Genomic DNA, 16,079 nt, shown 5'->3' with positions numbered 1-16,079 from the left:
GAATAAGATGCTTTGAGGCGTAAAAATTGAGAAGTTTTTGTTGCGTAGTCTGACAGTAAGGATCTTTGTGAAAATATGTTGAAATGATATTCAAATTTGTGATTTTATTATTGTTAGGGATCTGGTTGCTATTATGTATTCTAATTGAATTGCAACAAAAAAACTATAAAAAAAAAAAAACCAAAAAGGAGCTAATTGGGGGTATAAATATAGCATATACCGTCAAGCCTTAATAAAGCAGGACCTGTCTTACTGTTTCCAACCCTAACAAAATTATTTGATTGGTCTATACTATACTTGAGACCAAACTCACACCCAACCCCAAGAAAACAAACTTGAGCTAACGAATGGCAAATCGTTAACCACCTGCAACGCCAGAAAAAGAAGAAAAGAGAAGCAGCAAAACTCCAAAAATAATACAAAAAGACCCGGCTTAGCCCAGGAGGGCACTTCCGCCCCATGGCGCACGCCACCGCCCCCACCAGCACCTCCACCAGCAGCAGCAGCAAAGACCAAAACCAGAGTCCCCTCCTCGGGCGTTACGAGATCGGGAAGCTTCTCGGCCATGGCACTTTCGCAAAAGTGTATCATGCCCGTAACGTCAAGTCTGGTGAAAGTGTGGCGATTAAAGTGATCGATAAAGAAAAGATATTGAAAAGCGGACTGGTCGCTCATATAAAGCGCGAGATCTCTATTCTTCGTAGAGTTCGTCACCCGAATATCGTTCAATTATTTGAAGTGATGGCAACGAAGTCGAAGATTTACTTTGTTATGGAGTATGTACGAGGTGGTGAGCTTTTTAACAAAGTTGCTAAGGGGCGGTTGAAGGAGGATCTCGCAAGAAAATACTTTCAGCAGTTGATTTCAGCCGTCGGGTTTTGCCATGCACGTGGCGTGTATCATCGTGACCTAAAGCCTGAGAATTTGTTACTGGACGAGAATGGGGATCTTAAAGTTTCAGACTTTGGACTCAGTGCTGTGTCTGATCAGATTCGTCAAGACGGCTTGTTTCACACTTTTTGTGGGACTCCAGCTTATGTGGCTCCTGAGGTTTTGTCAAGAAAAGGCTACGATGCGGCTAAGGTAGATATTTGGTCTTGTGGAGTTATTCTGTTTGTCTTAATGGCTGGCTATTTACCGTTTCAGGATCAAAATATTATGGTTATGTATAAGAAGATATATAAGGGTGAGTTTAGGTCTCCAAGATGGTTTTCGCCTGACTTAATTAGGCTTTTAACGAAGCTCCTCGATACAAATCCTGATAAAAGAATTACTATTCCCGAAATTATGGAGAATAGGTGGTTTCGAAAGGGGTTTAAGCATATCAAGTTTTATATTGAGGATGATAAGTTGTGTAATGTTGAGGATGTCGATCACGCGGATGATGTGGGACCATGTTCTGATGATCATTCATTGTCTGAACCAGAACCAGAACCAGAACCAGAATTGGAAACTAAAAGAAAGCTTACCTCTTTACCTAGACCTGCTAGTTTGAATGCATTTGATCTCATTTCATTTTCCCCGGGGTTTGATTTATCTGGCTTGTTTGAAGAGGGAGGAGAAGGAGCAAGGTTCGTGTCCGGGGCCCCGGTTTCGAAGATTATAACAAAATTGGAGGAGATTGCTAAAGTGGTGAGTTTTACAGTGAGGAAGAAGGATTGTAGAGTGAGTTTGGAAGGTTCTAGAGAGGGGGTGAAAGGGCCACTGACAATTGCAACTGAAATCTTTGAATTAACACCTAAGCTGGTGGTAGTGGAGGTCAAGAAGAAAGGAGGAGACAGAGGAGAGTATGAGGAGTTTTGTAATAAGGAATTGAAACCTGGGTTGGAAAATTTGATGCTGGATGAATCAGAATCTGCTGTTGTTGCAGCTGTTGACGATGCTTTGCATTTGCCATCAGACACTGAATAGAGAGAAGGGAGAAGGGCAAAGAGTAAACTTTTCTCTCTCTTTCTTTTTCCATTACTGAGGCCTCTGTATGATATATGTTTCTATGCTTTAAATGGTCTTTGATTGTTCTGTTTTGCTTCTAGTGTATGTTATTACCAATGTATCGTATGTTCTGTTCTTGTACCGAGAAGATATAGTTAAAATATGAAGAATGAAATACATATTTCTACTATCTTTGCATTGATTGGTGGCTTATATCTTTTCTCTCTGTATCTATTGAGAAATGAGTAATTGATCTTTATCTTTTCCATCTCTTTCTTTTATTTTGTTTCCTATTTTTATGGAGTTATGCCTCAGATGGAACAGTGTCACAGATTTGTGATGGGTTATGGTGACAAATGTAGCTCTGTAGAGATTTGTTGGTTGCTTCTCTTCTTGTAACGTCAAATTCTTTGAAAGAATACCATTTCTGCTTTTGATTTTTCAATTTAATGTCATTTTAGGCTAGAATGTATCAATGGATATGTCAATCACCTACTGCTGTTAATCATGTCATCGGCATTTTTTTATTGTGAATGAAATTCATTCTAAATGATTTAAATGCACACTTTATTAGCAATATCTGAGGTAAAGGAACATTATGTACTGAATAACTTAGTGCAAAGCAAAATTAGGAGCTTGAAATGGATATATATATATTTTTTAAGTATACAAATAGTGAAAATGCTTGTTTAATCAGTTTTCAAGTGTGAAGAACAAGTTTCATAATTGTTTCGCATAGTAAAGTTCATAGCAATGCAGGATGGAGTCTGTTATAATGGTCTATGGAAACTATATTAAGTTAAATTTGGCAAATAGCTCGTTGAAAGAGTGGAAGTGTAATTTAGATAAATCAAAAGGAACCAATCGATTGACACATTTCAAATTCATTGAAGCAGAGCTTCAGAACTGAAATTCATGAGTGGTAATCTATAAGAATAGACATATGATTATCTGAATATTAAAGCTTTGGAGATGGAAGACAGTTTAAAAAAAAAAAAGAATTTGGAGTACGTCTAGGTGGAAACAGCATTTTGCCTCCATTACCGACAGTACTAATCATCTTGCTTTTGCACATCAGGTAGTTGGGAATTCTGTATACAGTCTAGTGGAGTTGTGCTGTAAGGGATTTCCCTAATTGCCAAGTTCAGGAATATAAATTGCATGGCAGGATTTGGAGGTATTAGTTAGGTGACCATTTATTTTAATGGAAAGGGAGTAAGTCATAATTTGGTGAAACAATGTAGATAATGTAAGGACAACTTTTCGGGAATGTGGGAGGATATCTGTTGTGTAAATTCAATTGGATTTATATTAATGGATAACTGCTACGTGTTGAATTTCTTGTCTGTCAGTTAGTTGCAACTTGTGACATTGTATAAACAATGACAAAATTTCTATTTCGATAACTTGCAAAACCAACCCTGAGGGTTTGATTAGTTCTCCAGAGTGTTTATTTGTGGATAAATGGGTTAAGTGGCAGAAGCCAAGACTCATGGGACCATTTAAGCCGTTAAGACAGAGGTTTCATATTGTAGTCTTCTTCTCTCTCTATTTCATTTTTTCTCTTCTTTTCTGTTTGGAAGGCAGAAGGAACGCTGATGTTTGTGCATAATGAGACAAAGGGAGATGCATACTTCTACCAAGCTAGGTTTTTCTTTTCTAGAATATATAGGCCTAGGGGAAGAGAAAATTGGTGTGCAAAAATTGATCATTCAGGGCTGTCATTTATGATTTATCTAATTACTGCCTTTGCTTTTCTGCTTCATTTCCGGGGGGAAAAGAAATTTCTGCTTAATTTCCCAGCCCAACACCTCCCCACCTGGCAACTGCTGGATTCTGTGCATGAACATTTTCCCAATTTTTCCCTTGTTGTAACATTTACTACCTTTCACTTTTGCTGCGTTCAATTAGATTGTTCATGATGTTGGCTCAAAGTTAAATTGTGTGGAGCCAGAATCCTTATGATTAAATTGTTCATGTTCTTGCCGTGGTTGTGGTTTCGCACACTCTTGCCTCTTTGTTTCAGGTCACTGCATGTGAGCCTGCCAATTTGATTAGCCATCATAGATTGGAGACTTACTTTTTTTGTTTTTTTTTTGGTTCCTTTCTTTTTCTTGAAAGGTATTAAAGACTTATGTTAGAAACATGTGTTCGAGAGACATCACAATCTTTGATCACATATTTTTGAAGCATCACAATCTTGAAAAGAAATAAGAAGTTTTCTTCACAAGTTTATCCTCTATTTGGCATGTGTAGCATGCTTACTCCTCGTCTGTTGTTAAGAAGTCCTTACTTGCTGATATTAAAAGTCATTCTTGGAATCTTAAAAATGAGTTTGTGATGCAAAAATTCTGGGTACCAGTTTGATGATTAATCTTCGTCTCTGAAGTCTCAGTCTTACAGTGTTGTGAGTTAATTACATTACTAATTTTTGAGTATTTCTGGCATCTGTTTCATCCATTTGTCAATCAGAGGGAGAATAGGTTGCTCTCGATGGTTTAACACATTTTACACGTGGGAATATATGAAATGAGTTTTTTAGATGTTTGACTTGTCGTCAGGTTTTGATTAACACATTTACATGTCACATGTTAAGAGGAAAGGGAATGTGAAATACAGGGATGGGGTCATGCATTTTTCAATCGTAACTGCTGAGAGTTTGATGTTGTTTAAATTTAGATTTTTGTTGAAAAGAAGCAAATGGCACATGGTCCTCTCTTATACAACAAGAACAGAAACACTAAAGAATGCTATATGAAAAAAATTAATAATGATAATAATAATAATAATAAATGTAGGTAAAAATCTAGACCCATCTGGGAAAAATTGAGAATCTGCCTTAGTTGCTTAAATATAAGCACCGGATTCAGGTCACTGGCTGCAACTTCCCCTTGCCCTTGTATTTTTCTACTTTCCAAGTTGTCTTTTCGCTTCAAGTTTGGTTCTTGCTTTCTTCTCTTAATTGATGTTGTGGGGTTAAGCTGGACCACTGGCGGGGTCAGGTTGATCGATGCATTATTTTCAACTGGTTCTGTTCTATTGACCATCCTGAATCCTTAGCATTTTCCAATTAAAGATTAACGAATCGTGCAACAATTAAGCCTGTGTTGTGTTTAAGCGGTTTTATGTTATGTCTTATGATATCGTCTTAAATTACATGTATTTAAATTCACCGATTAATTTATTAGTTAAAAAAAATGAGAATTTTAACTCATTCGTTATCATAATCGTGTATTCGAACTGATTTACTTAAACCTGTTATTTTTAGTCTTATATCTTTTGTACAAAATTTAAAAAGAAATGCAATTTGTAAAAAAAAAAAAAAAAAAAAACTTTTTATAACACCAAACAAAAGATATTAATATTCTTCATGTTTAACATCATCAAATAATGTTAAAAGTATTCACTATTTAGTTTTAGGCACATATATCATTGATCAAAATCTTAGGAGATAAAATTATAAAAAGAGAATTGCATTATATGAGAAGATATAAATGTATAATGATAGTCACAAATTTTAGAATAAATACTGAAGGAGTTTTAAGGTTCATCGTTTACATAAGTAGTCAATTTAAAATCAATTTTTTTCTTTAAAATTTTATCATTTAAGTTATAAGTTTTATGAAATTAATAATATTAAATGTTAACTGGTAATGACTAAAATGAGCTTTTGATATTAAACCCAAACTCAACTCTTTATGGAATGAGTTTTAATGGGTTAACCTATTAATGACTAGACCCAACAAAAATTGAACTAACAATCATTTTTATTGTGTGGGTTTGTGTCGTGTCAATGGGTTGTATGAACTTTTGTCCGGCTTAGCAACAATGTAAGCAAAATTCCAAATTGTACTATATATACATATAGAATAATTTTCTCATCAGAGATCTTGACTTAAAGTTAGGACAAACTAAATGATTAAAAAAAAACACACACATACAAAAAAGCTCCAATGCAGCATAATATATTGAATTATGTAATTTTTTTAACCTTTTATCTTATCTCTACTTGAATATGGTTAAGAAATTCTGATTAAAACCTCGCTCACATAGAATATATGAGTAATGTTCCAACGAAAGATCTCATACTTTATTAAAATGAGGGATCCCTTAAAAAAAAACACACACACACTCCAATATACTAGAAGATAAAATACAATGCATTGAAATATGTATTTTTTTTTAATCTTTTAATTTATCTCTTTAATAAAGTGTGGGATCTCTAATTGTTTTATATATGTTCCAAATTTTAGTAACTAATAACTGTAAGCTTTCTAAAGACGAGACATTTTTGTTTTTTTTTTGTTTCTAACTAATAAAACACAGCACAATATGCAGAACTTGAAGCCCAATTCAGCACTTGTAGGTAAATATAACACACTCAAAAGGAAAGTTAAACGCTACTGACCAACTTAGGTAAGAAGAAGTTGGCTTCTTAAGATAGACAATTTCATTTTGTGTAAGCAATGGGCTGGATCCAGAAATGCGCTTGAGATAGCTCTGGACACCCTACATTTCATTTCGGCGGGCCGCCACGCTGCACTCAAATGTCTAATCATTGGTCCTCGCATGCCTGCCTCCTGCTCCGTTGTTGATTCCGCATAAGACCAAATTGAAAAATGCGAAAAGGAATTTCAAAAATGGAAAAGAATTTCAACTAATATGGAAGGCTAGAAAGTTAGCAGCATGTAAAAGAGGCACATTTTGCTGCAAAAGAGAGAGCATAGAAACATATTCTTCGCCTATACTATACGAAAAACCTAAAACATGTCACATGCCTATCCTTTCCCCCCCTTTTTTTTCTCTTAGGAGGAGAGGGGGGAGGGTACGTGGGTGTTTTACTGCTCATCATTTCCTTGCCAAGTCCATACAATGTCCTTGAGAGAAGGCCTTAATCCTTGGTTGCAGAAATCTTTATATTCCATTGTGTCCCCCGCAGCTTTCTTCAACTCCACCACATGAAATGCCGGCGTAACCTCAAAAATTTCAGCATCTACTGCAAGCTGCCCTTTTCTTCCTTGCCTGTTGTGCTGTAACTTCACTGTTCCATCCTTCTTGTTGAACTTACAGCTTTCTGTCACTGCTATTTCTTCAAATTTCGACACGATAGCTGAGGCAGGTTTCGTTGTTGTAAATCTTGCTTCTAGTTTACTATTGGCATCGCCTTCAAACAAACCTGATAAATTGAATCCTTTCGAGAGAGATATGATGTCGAAGGCATTGAACGAAGATGGCCTAACAGGGCTTCTGCATGAATTTGTTGGTGGGTCTGTGTCTCGGGAACTACTACTCTCACACTCAAAAACTGCATGAATGTCGCTAATTAACTTGTTTCTATCTTGACCTCGAGGGGATTCCGGGGTTTCAATTTTTTTATACCCCTTCCTAAACCAATAATTCTCCATGAGCTTAGCCATGGTCACTCTCGTGCTTGGATTGGGGTCAAGAATCCTGGAAAGTAGCTTCCTGACTTCTGGTGGAAACCAATTCGGACACTTGAACTCTGCTCTTGTTATCTTCTTGTACAGTTCCATCAAGTTTGAATCATAGAATGGGAGGTTACCTGCCAAGAGAACAAAAAGAACAACCCCGCACGACCAAATATCAGCTTTAGCTCCATCATAGCCTCTCTTGTTAATAACTTCGGGGGCAACATAAGCTGGAGTTCCACATGTCGTGTGAAGCAAGCCATCTTGCCTGGTTGATTCTTGCAACGCACTCAGCCCAAAATCTGAAATTTTCAAGTCACCATTTTCATCAAGAAGCAGATTCTCTGGCTTGAGATCGCGGTGATACACACCACGGCTATGGCAGAACTCAACAGCGTCTACCAGTTGCTGAAAATATTTTCGAGCTACTTCTTCTCTGAGCTTCCCTTTGGCAACTTTGTTGAAGAGTTCACCGCCTCTGACATACTCCATGGCAAAATAGATCTTGGTCTTGCTTGCCATGACCTCGTAGAGCTGAACAATGTTGGGGTGCCTAACAAGGCGCATCACGGAGATTTCTCGCTTGATTTGATCAATCAAACCAACTCTCAGGATCTTTTCCTTATCAACAATCTTAATGGCCACGCTTTGCCCTGTTTTGAGGTTTCTCCCATGGTAAACCTTGGCGAAAGTCCCTTGTCCAAGCAGTCGCCCTAGCTCATACTTGTTCATCAAAATTCCCGCTTTCTTCTCCATTTTCTCTTCTTTATAACAAGAGAAAATGGATGGAAAAAATGTGCACACAGAACACCAATACTCGAATTGTTATTTAATCACGTCATTTGTTATTATTCTACATGAAAGGAAAGGATATGGAGGGACACAGTGCTGGCTGGCTGGCTATTCAGGACAAAGGACGCTCAAACCTTGCCTGCCGGCAGGGCCAGAAAAATCCCTGGTGATTGGAGAAAAATGCAACAAAACAAAAGTTTATTCTATAAAACCAACCACATCACCCTTCACTAATTTCAGCTAAGAGGAAAACCAAATCTGCCCAAAATTAAGAAGCATAATTATAGTAATTGAAATGTTGGGTTGGTGTTTTCGCTCGAGGATTGGCCGTTACTCACTGGCACTCTATGTAAGGTAATAAATATATGTATCGGCTGATATTTTGGATCTTATTTAGAAAATCAGATGGCTATCAATATTTTGAGCTGGTAATAATGATGTTGTCAACGAATTGTAGCATATATGTTGAACTTGAATATGACGCTTTCAATGACAAAAGCTATTAATAAATGAAATTATTAGCGTTATAAATAGATGATATTTTCATTAGGTGGCAACTCCAGATTTCGGTCAACGCTCATAAGGTCGATTGTTTGATTGGGAATTTGGAATCTTCACCGACCCCACAGTAACCCACGTAAGCTCCATAAACAGATGAAAAATGTAAATGCTTAAGTGGGCTTCGACGTTGATATTAGAGACGACGAGGGCCTGTAGCTGAGTGATCGACCGCATGTGGCCTGCCCATGTCATGCGGGTGGGTGCTTTGCGATTAACTGACCCATGTTTGCTCATATTAGCCACATATTTCGTGATGTGAATTCTGGAAAGAGAAAATAATATTGGTATGTGGCTATAGCCCGAGGAAATCAAACAGGGCCATCAGCACCTCCCTAAATTAAGGCAAAAATTAAGGCAAAATGTGAGTGACTCTAAGGGAATGACCTGATGAGCAGGGCATCTTTATCTTCTTTTTAAATGAGGTGATGCATGGCTGGCCACGTATGGCTTCGAGAATTGCACAAGAATCACTCATGCAAGTTGATAATGTCTTTCTTCGTCTTCCAAATGCCAATTAATATGATCTACATAGACCCACATGTATGATGCAGTGGGGAATGACATCCCGACTTTTAAGTTCTTTGTTTTCTCAAAAATTGATATAGTTCATTTTGTACCAAACATGTCCATACATAAGATTATATAACTTACGATTTATTTTTACAACTAGCTTGACCTTAAAGTCCAGTGGTACCTAGCTACCTTCCTTATTACTGGAATGTATTAGAGTATTCTCCTGAGTACTATGAAATTAATTTTTTCTTCTAAATAATTTGAAAGTTGATTCAACCTAGTCTTAATTTAAATATTCAGACAATTCTATCAATCCAAAAAAATTTAAATAGATTTCTAACTATAAATATTTGTAGGTTTATAATGCAATTCAAGGAAAAAAAAAGGAAAACGTCTTTTCAATTGAGATTGATGACCCTTTTTTTTTTAAATATAAAATTACATCCTTATTTTTGCAAAACCTAACAAATTAGGGATCCAGATATTATTATCCATTTTCTGGTTTTTTCCGTGGAATTGTACCGACAAATTCTTAAAACATGGATGATATTGAACACCCAGGAAGCTAGCACGAGCTGTCAAAATCAAGCTTTTAGCTTGTATGCGATAAGGGAAGTATCAGGCTATCAGTCCTATACATTAGGGCATTATTTTTTCTTTTCAACTGTATAAATTCTACTGGCGAGCATTTGAAGACGTCTACAGTTCAGTCACCGCAAATGCTAGACCGACTGAGGTGGTGTTTGGAGCTGAGAGGTGCTGTGTGGATTAAAACTCACGCTATCGTGGGAAAACACACACACGTATATAAAGTTAATAATATGTAATAAATATGATTTTTAAACAATAAATTAAATAAAAATTAATAAAGATGTTATTGGATATTCATCATATAAATATAAAATATATATCAACTTAAATTTTAAATTACAGTACCAAGTGTTTGTAAAAAACTAGAGAGTATTTTAAATTAATTAATGTTGTCAACGGTTAGCAACTCTTTAGTTGAGTGGTGGACCTTATTTTGTTCTTATTTACTTGAGTGATGGATCTTCTTATTTTTTAGATTAAATGTTTGAGTCTCTATGTGTATTTATATATATTATTTTTTAGTCAATAATTAAAGTACTTTAATTGATTAATTTGTTTCCATCAACCTTATTATTTATTCTTATCCCATACAACCAACCGTGAAAAGGAAAAGGTTGCGGATAGAAGATTTCTTTAGCACTGCTTGCATGTCCTCACTCTCGTGTCGCTTCTTACGTGACGGCGGGTGGCAGAAGTTTATACATTTGAAGACATGTAAGTGTCCGCTTTTGAATTGTAATGATAGAAACAACTTTTTTTTTTTTCTAAAAGGCACGAGTTAAAATCATATGAATTTGCATAATTAAACAACTATTACTGAATTTTTTCATAAATTGCATGCATGTCAGCATGTGGATAGGTTTTTTGTTTGGAAAATTCAATTTGGTGCTCTTACTTCGATCGAATTTTCTCACCGAACTAATCAGCATATTGTCCTTTACTTCTGCATGAACCAAATCATGGACTGACATGAGATCAAATAAAATCAGGTGATTTATCGAAATCAAATCCCATGATTTTTCCCCCGTGATCTGTAACTGATATACTTTTGCCGACAAACATATTTATGTTTTGGCTAATAATAATATATATTGATGGGTTATGTAAACAAATCCCTAAGCTTTGAAGTTGAAGTTGAAATTGAAGTTCTGTCACGAGGCCATTCCGTATTCGTATCATTGATGTTATATACTATGCAAGACGAGGATGATCACTAAAAGGTAGGATCAATGACCATTTATTTATCCACAATAATAATAATAAATAAAAATTAACAGTACCTTGTGGCATGGATTGTTGATGTACTTAAATTGTTGCATGTGTCACTGTTCATGCTCATTGGTTTTGCATGTTAGATGTTAAAAGTTGATTAACTATTAACAGTAACTTTTGAACCACTTTGCGCGTAAAGAAGCCTGATAAACGATGAGGGTCTACAGCCTCCCATCCAGTGAGATGAGTTCTCCAAGGAACTGCACCAACGTGGTGCAAAAAAACCTGATGCTTCCTCATGGAACAACTGGGATCGTTTTTCCATATATTCTTCATAGTTTTTAATGATCTTTTTAGTCAGTCGAATGCATAAATTTTCTGAGTTTTCAGTTTTCGTGGTTAAGGTTTGGGCATGAAGGAGTTCATTCAGCTCTTGCTCTTGAACGTGCATCCATTCGTTGAAGCAACACCGTGACCGGAGTTTATGACTACTTGCCATTGAAATTGCAAATGTTTAGTGCTCACAAAAGACATAAGCGTGGTTAATTTCAACTTTCAACTTCCTCTTTTTATAGTGGCTCGAACTTGCGGCGTATAATAAGTATAGGATAAATTTCACTGCACTCCCATTAGTATTGGTATTCATTAACCTACCGCAGTATTATTTTAAGTCATCAACACACACCCGACCATTAATTTATGCTGTTATATATTTTACACAGTTGAAATGTTTCTATTTTTGTTGTTGTTGTAAGACTTAGATAAATAAAAATTGATCAAGGGTTTGATTTGCTTTTTTATTTTATTTTTTTAATTATCATTCGTAACCATCACTAAAAGATAAGGATCCTTCCTATATATATATTTCTCCTTACCTATTCTTTTAAAACCAATTGGTAACCATCATTATTGGAGTCGCAACCGTTCATAGGTGGTGTGTGTGTGTGTGTGTCGTTATGTTTGCTCTTGAAAATTAGGGTTTGATTTGTTGATTGTAAGAGAAAATTTTGGCTTGTAAGATCATGATTCTACGGAAATAAATTTTAATTAAATGTTTAAATTGTGTTAAAATTCTATTTTTACATATTTTGAAGTATTTTTATTCTATGATAAAAAGATATGTATGTATATATATATTATAATTTTGTTGATCAACCACGGTCAATAAAGTTCAAGTAAATTGAATGTGTTGTCTTACTATCCAATTAATGAATATCACATTATTGGGCCGTGTTGATGACATGCAATAATATAAGGGGCACATGGAGAAATGTCTTTATTAATGGGGAGAGATGAAATTTACCCTTAGATGTGCACCAAATATCTAATACGTGGGGCCCAATGATGCAATACGGTTCGGTACTTGAATTTTCTCGATTTCGATTTTCTTGATTTAGTATTTGATATAAAGGTGCCGATATTCTTACAACACTTTGTACAAAATTTTGCACAAAACGGTGCATTTTATGCAAAGTATAAAACCCACTTTTTGCTGCAAAGTTTTAACACCAAACACACACACGTGAGGGGAACAAAACTCAGCGTCTCTCTCTCCCATCTCCTTTCTCCCTCACGAAACCTCATCAAACAGCTCAGATCTTTCTCTCTCATCCCCACGCCAATAACAGTCTCATCTCCGTTCTCCCTTGTCGCGTAAATGATGAACAAAATGTGCTATAAACTGGGGAGACACATAAATTATAGCATAAGCTCAATGTTTAGGGGCTGTAATTTTTTTTTTAAAATTCTTTTCAAATAATGGCAAATACAATTTATTCAACAGAGTAAAATAATTTGAGAGAGCAAACTACATTTTCCAGGTGCTTCATCAAACAATCAAATTACAACATGAAAGCTTGAAATAAACATGATTCCCAAAGGCATTGGGTTTTGCATAATTTGATTCTAATTTACAACACTCAAGCAGAAGACCACCACCATCCATAGGTAATTCAGCACAATGTCTTAAACGAGTTAAAGATTTCAATTAGAGCAATGAATTGAAATGGGTGAGAGAGAGATCTTATGGTTGTTGCGCGGCGAGAGAGGATAGAACTGGGACTATTAGCGGCGTGGAGACTGGAGAGAGAGACCCGAACTGTCTTGTGAGAGAGAAAGGAGGTCGGAGAGAGAGACCCGAGCTCTCTCGTAAGGAAGAAAGGAGGACGGAGAGAAAGAGATCGGAGCTATCTCGTGAGGAAAAATGGAGGAAGAAAGGAGACTTCTGCACGTGAGTTTTGTTGCAGCAAAAAGTGGCTTTTATACTTTACACAAAACGAACCGTTTTGTGCAAAGTCTTGTGCAAAGTGTTGTAAGAACATCATTTTCCTTGATATAATCGACTTCATATTGAGTTTTCTTGACTTCATACTCAACTTATTTCTGAATTCTTTTTCTACTCATTAGAAAATAAGAAAGAAGCGACCCAAAAAAAAACTTAAATCACTATATCTAATTTGCACATGTGTGTGTTCATAATTAAGTTGTTTTATGAGTTTATATTTATCAAAACATAATATTGGAAGTGCGAATGAAATAATGAGGAGATAAAATGATGACCTGTTGTTGACGGTGTTTCCTTTGAAGAGGATACGAAGAAAAGTGTTTTGTGAAATATCTTTTAACTTGTCCCTCGTCACTTGTTTCAGGCATATGTACATAAAATGAAAATGTGATAGTGGAATGTAAATTTCGTATTTCGGTGGAACTGGGGCAGATTTAATCAGAAAACCCATTTTCATCAATTTAATTATACTCCAATTTGGAGGAGGTGAAGGTAATGATGAAAGTTGTTGTTTCGGAGATTTTTAAATTATCTAATTATTTTCTATACAAATAGTTTTTCTTTCCTCATGTTATCAATTATAATAAACATAGTATAACAAAGAGTAAAATGTAAATAATAGATTTATTAACAGTACAATCTCTGACAATTTCTCTCTAATTTTATCTATCAAAGCAATTTTCTTCTTTTATAAATTATTTCACCAATTTAATTAAGCATACCCCAAATATTTTTACTTCTACTCCCAATTATAGCATTGATCATTAGAATGAGGATGAATGATATCATTTACGTTCACAATTCTTAGTTAAAACATGTTTATAGAGAATTATGCATAGTATAGAGTCGTCATCTCTCAACGATAAAGGTAAATGAATTGCAGGGATCTAAAAGTTTGTAAATTGTTAGTTCCCTCACTTGGCATACCTTATTTTGTTGTCATTTGTCGACAAAGTCAAAAGGTCAAAATCAATTGAGTTTCAATTTCTCTCAAAATCAAACCAAATTAATTAATGAAAGATTTTAGAGGAGAAATAGAGGGACTAGGGAGGGAATCATGTCAAGGTCCAAAATTAACCGAGTCATACATAGGAGGTAAGAGCGGAGTGGAACCCTAGGAAACAGAGAAGCATGTAGAGGCTAGGCATGTTCCACGTAGAAAAACAGATGGCGTTCGGAGCTGACACGTATATTGAAAAAGGTAGAATACCAGGTGGTGGATCGATGACTCCTAGACACAGTCAAAGGTTGAAGCTGAACTGCAATCCATAACCAATGGACTCATCACTCATTTCATGTCCCTTCTCTCTCACATCTGCAAAGCGTCACTCATTCACAACTAGCTTTCTGCTGCGCGTAAGCCATGCACAAAACCCTCTCTCGCGTCTCTCTCCGTGGCCTTAAATCCACCTTCCATCTGTACGTCTGTTCACTCGATCGCCCTCCCCCCTTTATTATTTATTATTCATTCAATTCGTTCACTCTTTTGTATCCTCTCTTGATGCAGATACACACACACACACAACACGCCCTTAATAATATATTACATGCATTGATCTCTCACGATCTCAACCAAACCAACTGCGCTGCCACTTATTTACTTTTGATTTTAGAATAATAAGAATAATATTAATTCCACCCTTCCGCTTCGCTGCCAAGAAGAAAAAAGAAAAATGAAAAACCAAGTTGAGGAGAAGTTCGCAGAGTTCTTCGAGAAGTGGGTTTGTCAACTTGATGATTATTCACAACAACTCATTAGGATTTCCAAGGAGAGCTCCAGTGAAGCGGAGCAACAGGCTCTGGTTTCGAAATTGACATCCCATTACAAGGAATATTACACCGTGAAGTGGGCTTTAGCTCATGAAGATGTGCTCGTCTTTTACTGTCCAGTTTGGGTCAGTACCTTTGAGATGGCTTGTTCATGGGTCACTGGGTGGAAACCCTCTATCATTTTTCGACTCGTTGACTCGTTGAGGAAGACCATGGTCCCAGGTGCAGGGAGTCTTGCTGAGTTGACAGAGCAACAACTTAGGAAAATAGAGGAGTTGAGACTGAAGATAAGGCTAGAGGAGGAGAAAGTTGAGAGAGAGATGGAGAGGCAACAGGTGGCATTGGCTGACAGGAAGATGGTTGAGTTGGCCAGGTTAACGAGCCGACTCAGTAATGGGGAAGTTGATGGGTTGGTGGAGGTCGCATTGAAAGGTTTGTTGAGCGGACTGGAGAAAGTTATGAAAGCTGCAGACTGTGTGAGGCTCAAGACGCTGAAAGGAATTCTCGACGTTTTGAGCACAAAGCAAAGTGTGGATTTCTTGGCGGGGACTTCTATTCTTCAGACTCAGATGAGCATACGGGGCACAAAAAGAGTGCAGGCCTATGTGAACACTAGTAACTAGCTATCTTCTTTTCAAAAATTTAATTTGTTTGTTAATTAGCTTGCATGAAACCATACCTTAATTCATTTTGATGTGCGCGCGCGCTTGTTTTTCCCCTTAAAATTCTCTTCATGCATGGTGTTTTTTGCTTTTACAAAGTAACGATAGATTTAGTCCTGTTCCATATTGTCCGTTTGCCTCTCTACATTTTGGTGCTTAAGTGATTATTGCTGCATCCACCGTATTGGTAACTTCTTTATCCATAATGCAAATTTATTGATGAATTACAAAACCCATAAAATAGCATGAAATCCAGCTATTCATGACTGATACTTAGCTTTCTGATCATGACACAGGTTAATTTAGAACTGAATATGGAGTCGGCGCATGCCA

At 36.4% G+C, this 16,079-nt stretch overlaps 3 protein-coding genes across 3 annotated transcripts; 2 read left to right on the top strand and 1 right to left on the bottom strand.

Annotated features, from left to right (window-relative positions):
- Window positions 1-240: 240 nt before the first annotated feature.
- Window positions 241-3,289, top strand: LOC18051243 (CBL-interacting serine/threonine-protein kinase 12). Its single transcript, XM_006449454.2, has 2 exons — window positions 241-1,933; window positions 3,011-3,289. Exon 1 carries the CDS (start codon window positions 460-462, stop codon window positions 1,909-1,911), a length of 1,452 nt encoding a protein of 483 aa, XP_006449517.1. The 5' UTR covers window positions 241-459; the 3' UTR covers window positions 1,912-1,933; window positions 3,011-3,289.
- A 3,083-nt stretch (window positions 3,290-6,372) lies between these two features.
- LOC18051242 (CBL-interacting serine/threonine-protein kinase 20) lies at window positions 6,373-8,540 on the bottom strand. Its single transcript, XM_006449453.2, has one exon. The coding sequence runs from the start codon at window positions 8,115-8,117 to the stop codon at window positions 6,771-6,773; it is 1,347 nt and encodes a 448-aa protein (XP_006449516.1). The 5' UTR covers window positions 8,118-8,540; the 3' UTR covers window positions 6,373-6,770.
- A 6,447-nt stretch (window positions 8,541-14,987) lies between these two features.
- Window positions 14,988-15,707, top strand: LOC18051240 (protein DOG1-like 4). Its single transcript, XM_006449451.1, has one exon. The coding sequence runs from the start codon at window positions 14,988-14,990 to the stop codon at window positions 15,705-15,707; it is 720 nt and encodes a 239-aa protein (XP_006449514.1).
- The last annotated feature ends 372 nt before the right edge of the window (window positions 15,708-16,079 follow it).

This window comes from Citrus clementina, unplaced genomic scaffold, assembly GCF_000493195.1.
Source record: "Citrus clementina cultivar Clemenules unplaced genomic scaffold, Citrus_clementina_v1.0 scaffold_2, whole genome shotgun sequence".
Taxonomy (NCBI): Eukaryota; Viridiplantae; Streptophyta; class Magnoliopsida; order Sapindales; family Rutaceae; genus Citrus; species Citrus x clementina.
Note: the sequence above shows the minus strand (reverse complement) of the source record. Positions and strands in the feature narration are given on the sequence as shown.

Bases quoted from the DNA above. Each gene is read 5' to 3' on its own strand.
- LOC18051243 (XM_006449454.2), top strand. From the start codon at position 460: ATGGCGCACGCCACCGCCCCCACCAGCACCTCCACCAGCAGCAGCAGC.
- LOC18051240 (XM_006449451.1), top strand. From the start codon at position 14,988: ATGAAAAACCAAGTTGAGGAGAAGTTCGCAGAGTTCTTCGAGAAGTGG.
- LOC18051242 (XM_006449453.2), bottom strand. From the start codon at position 8,117: ATGGAGAAGAAAGCGGGAATTTTGATGAACAAGTATGAGCTAGGGCGA.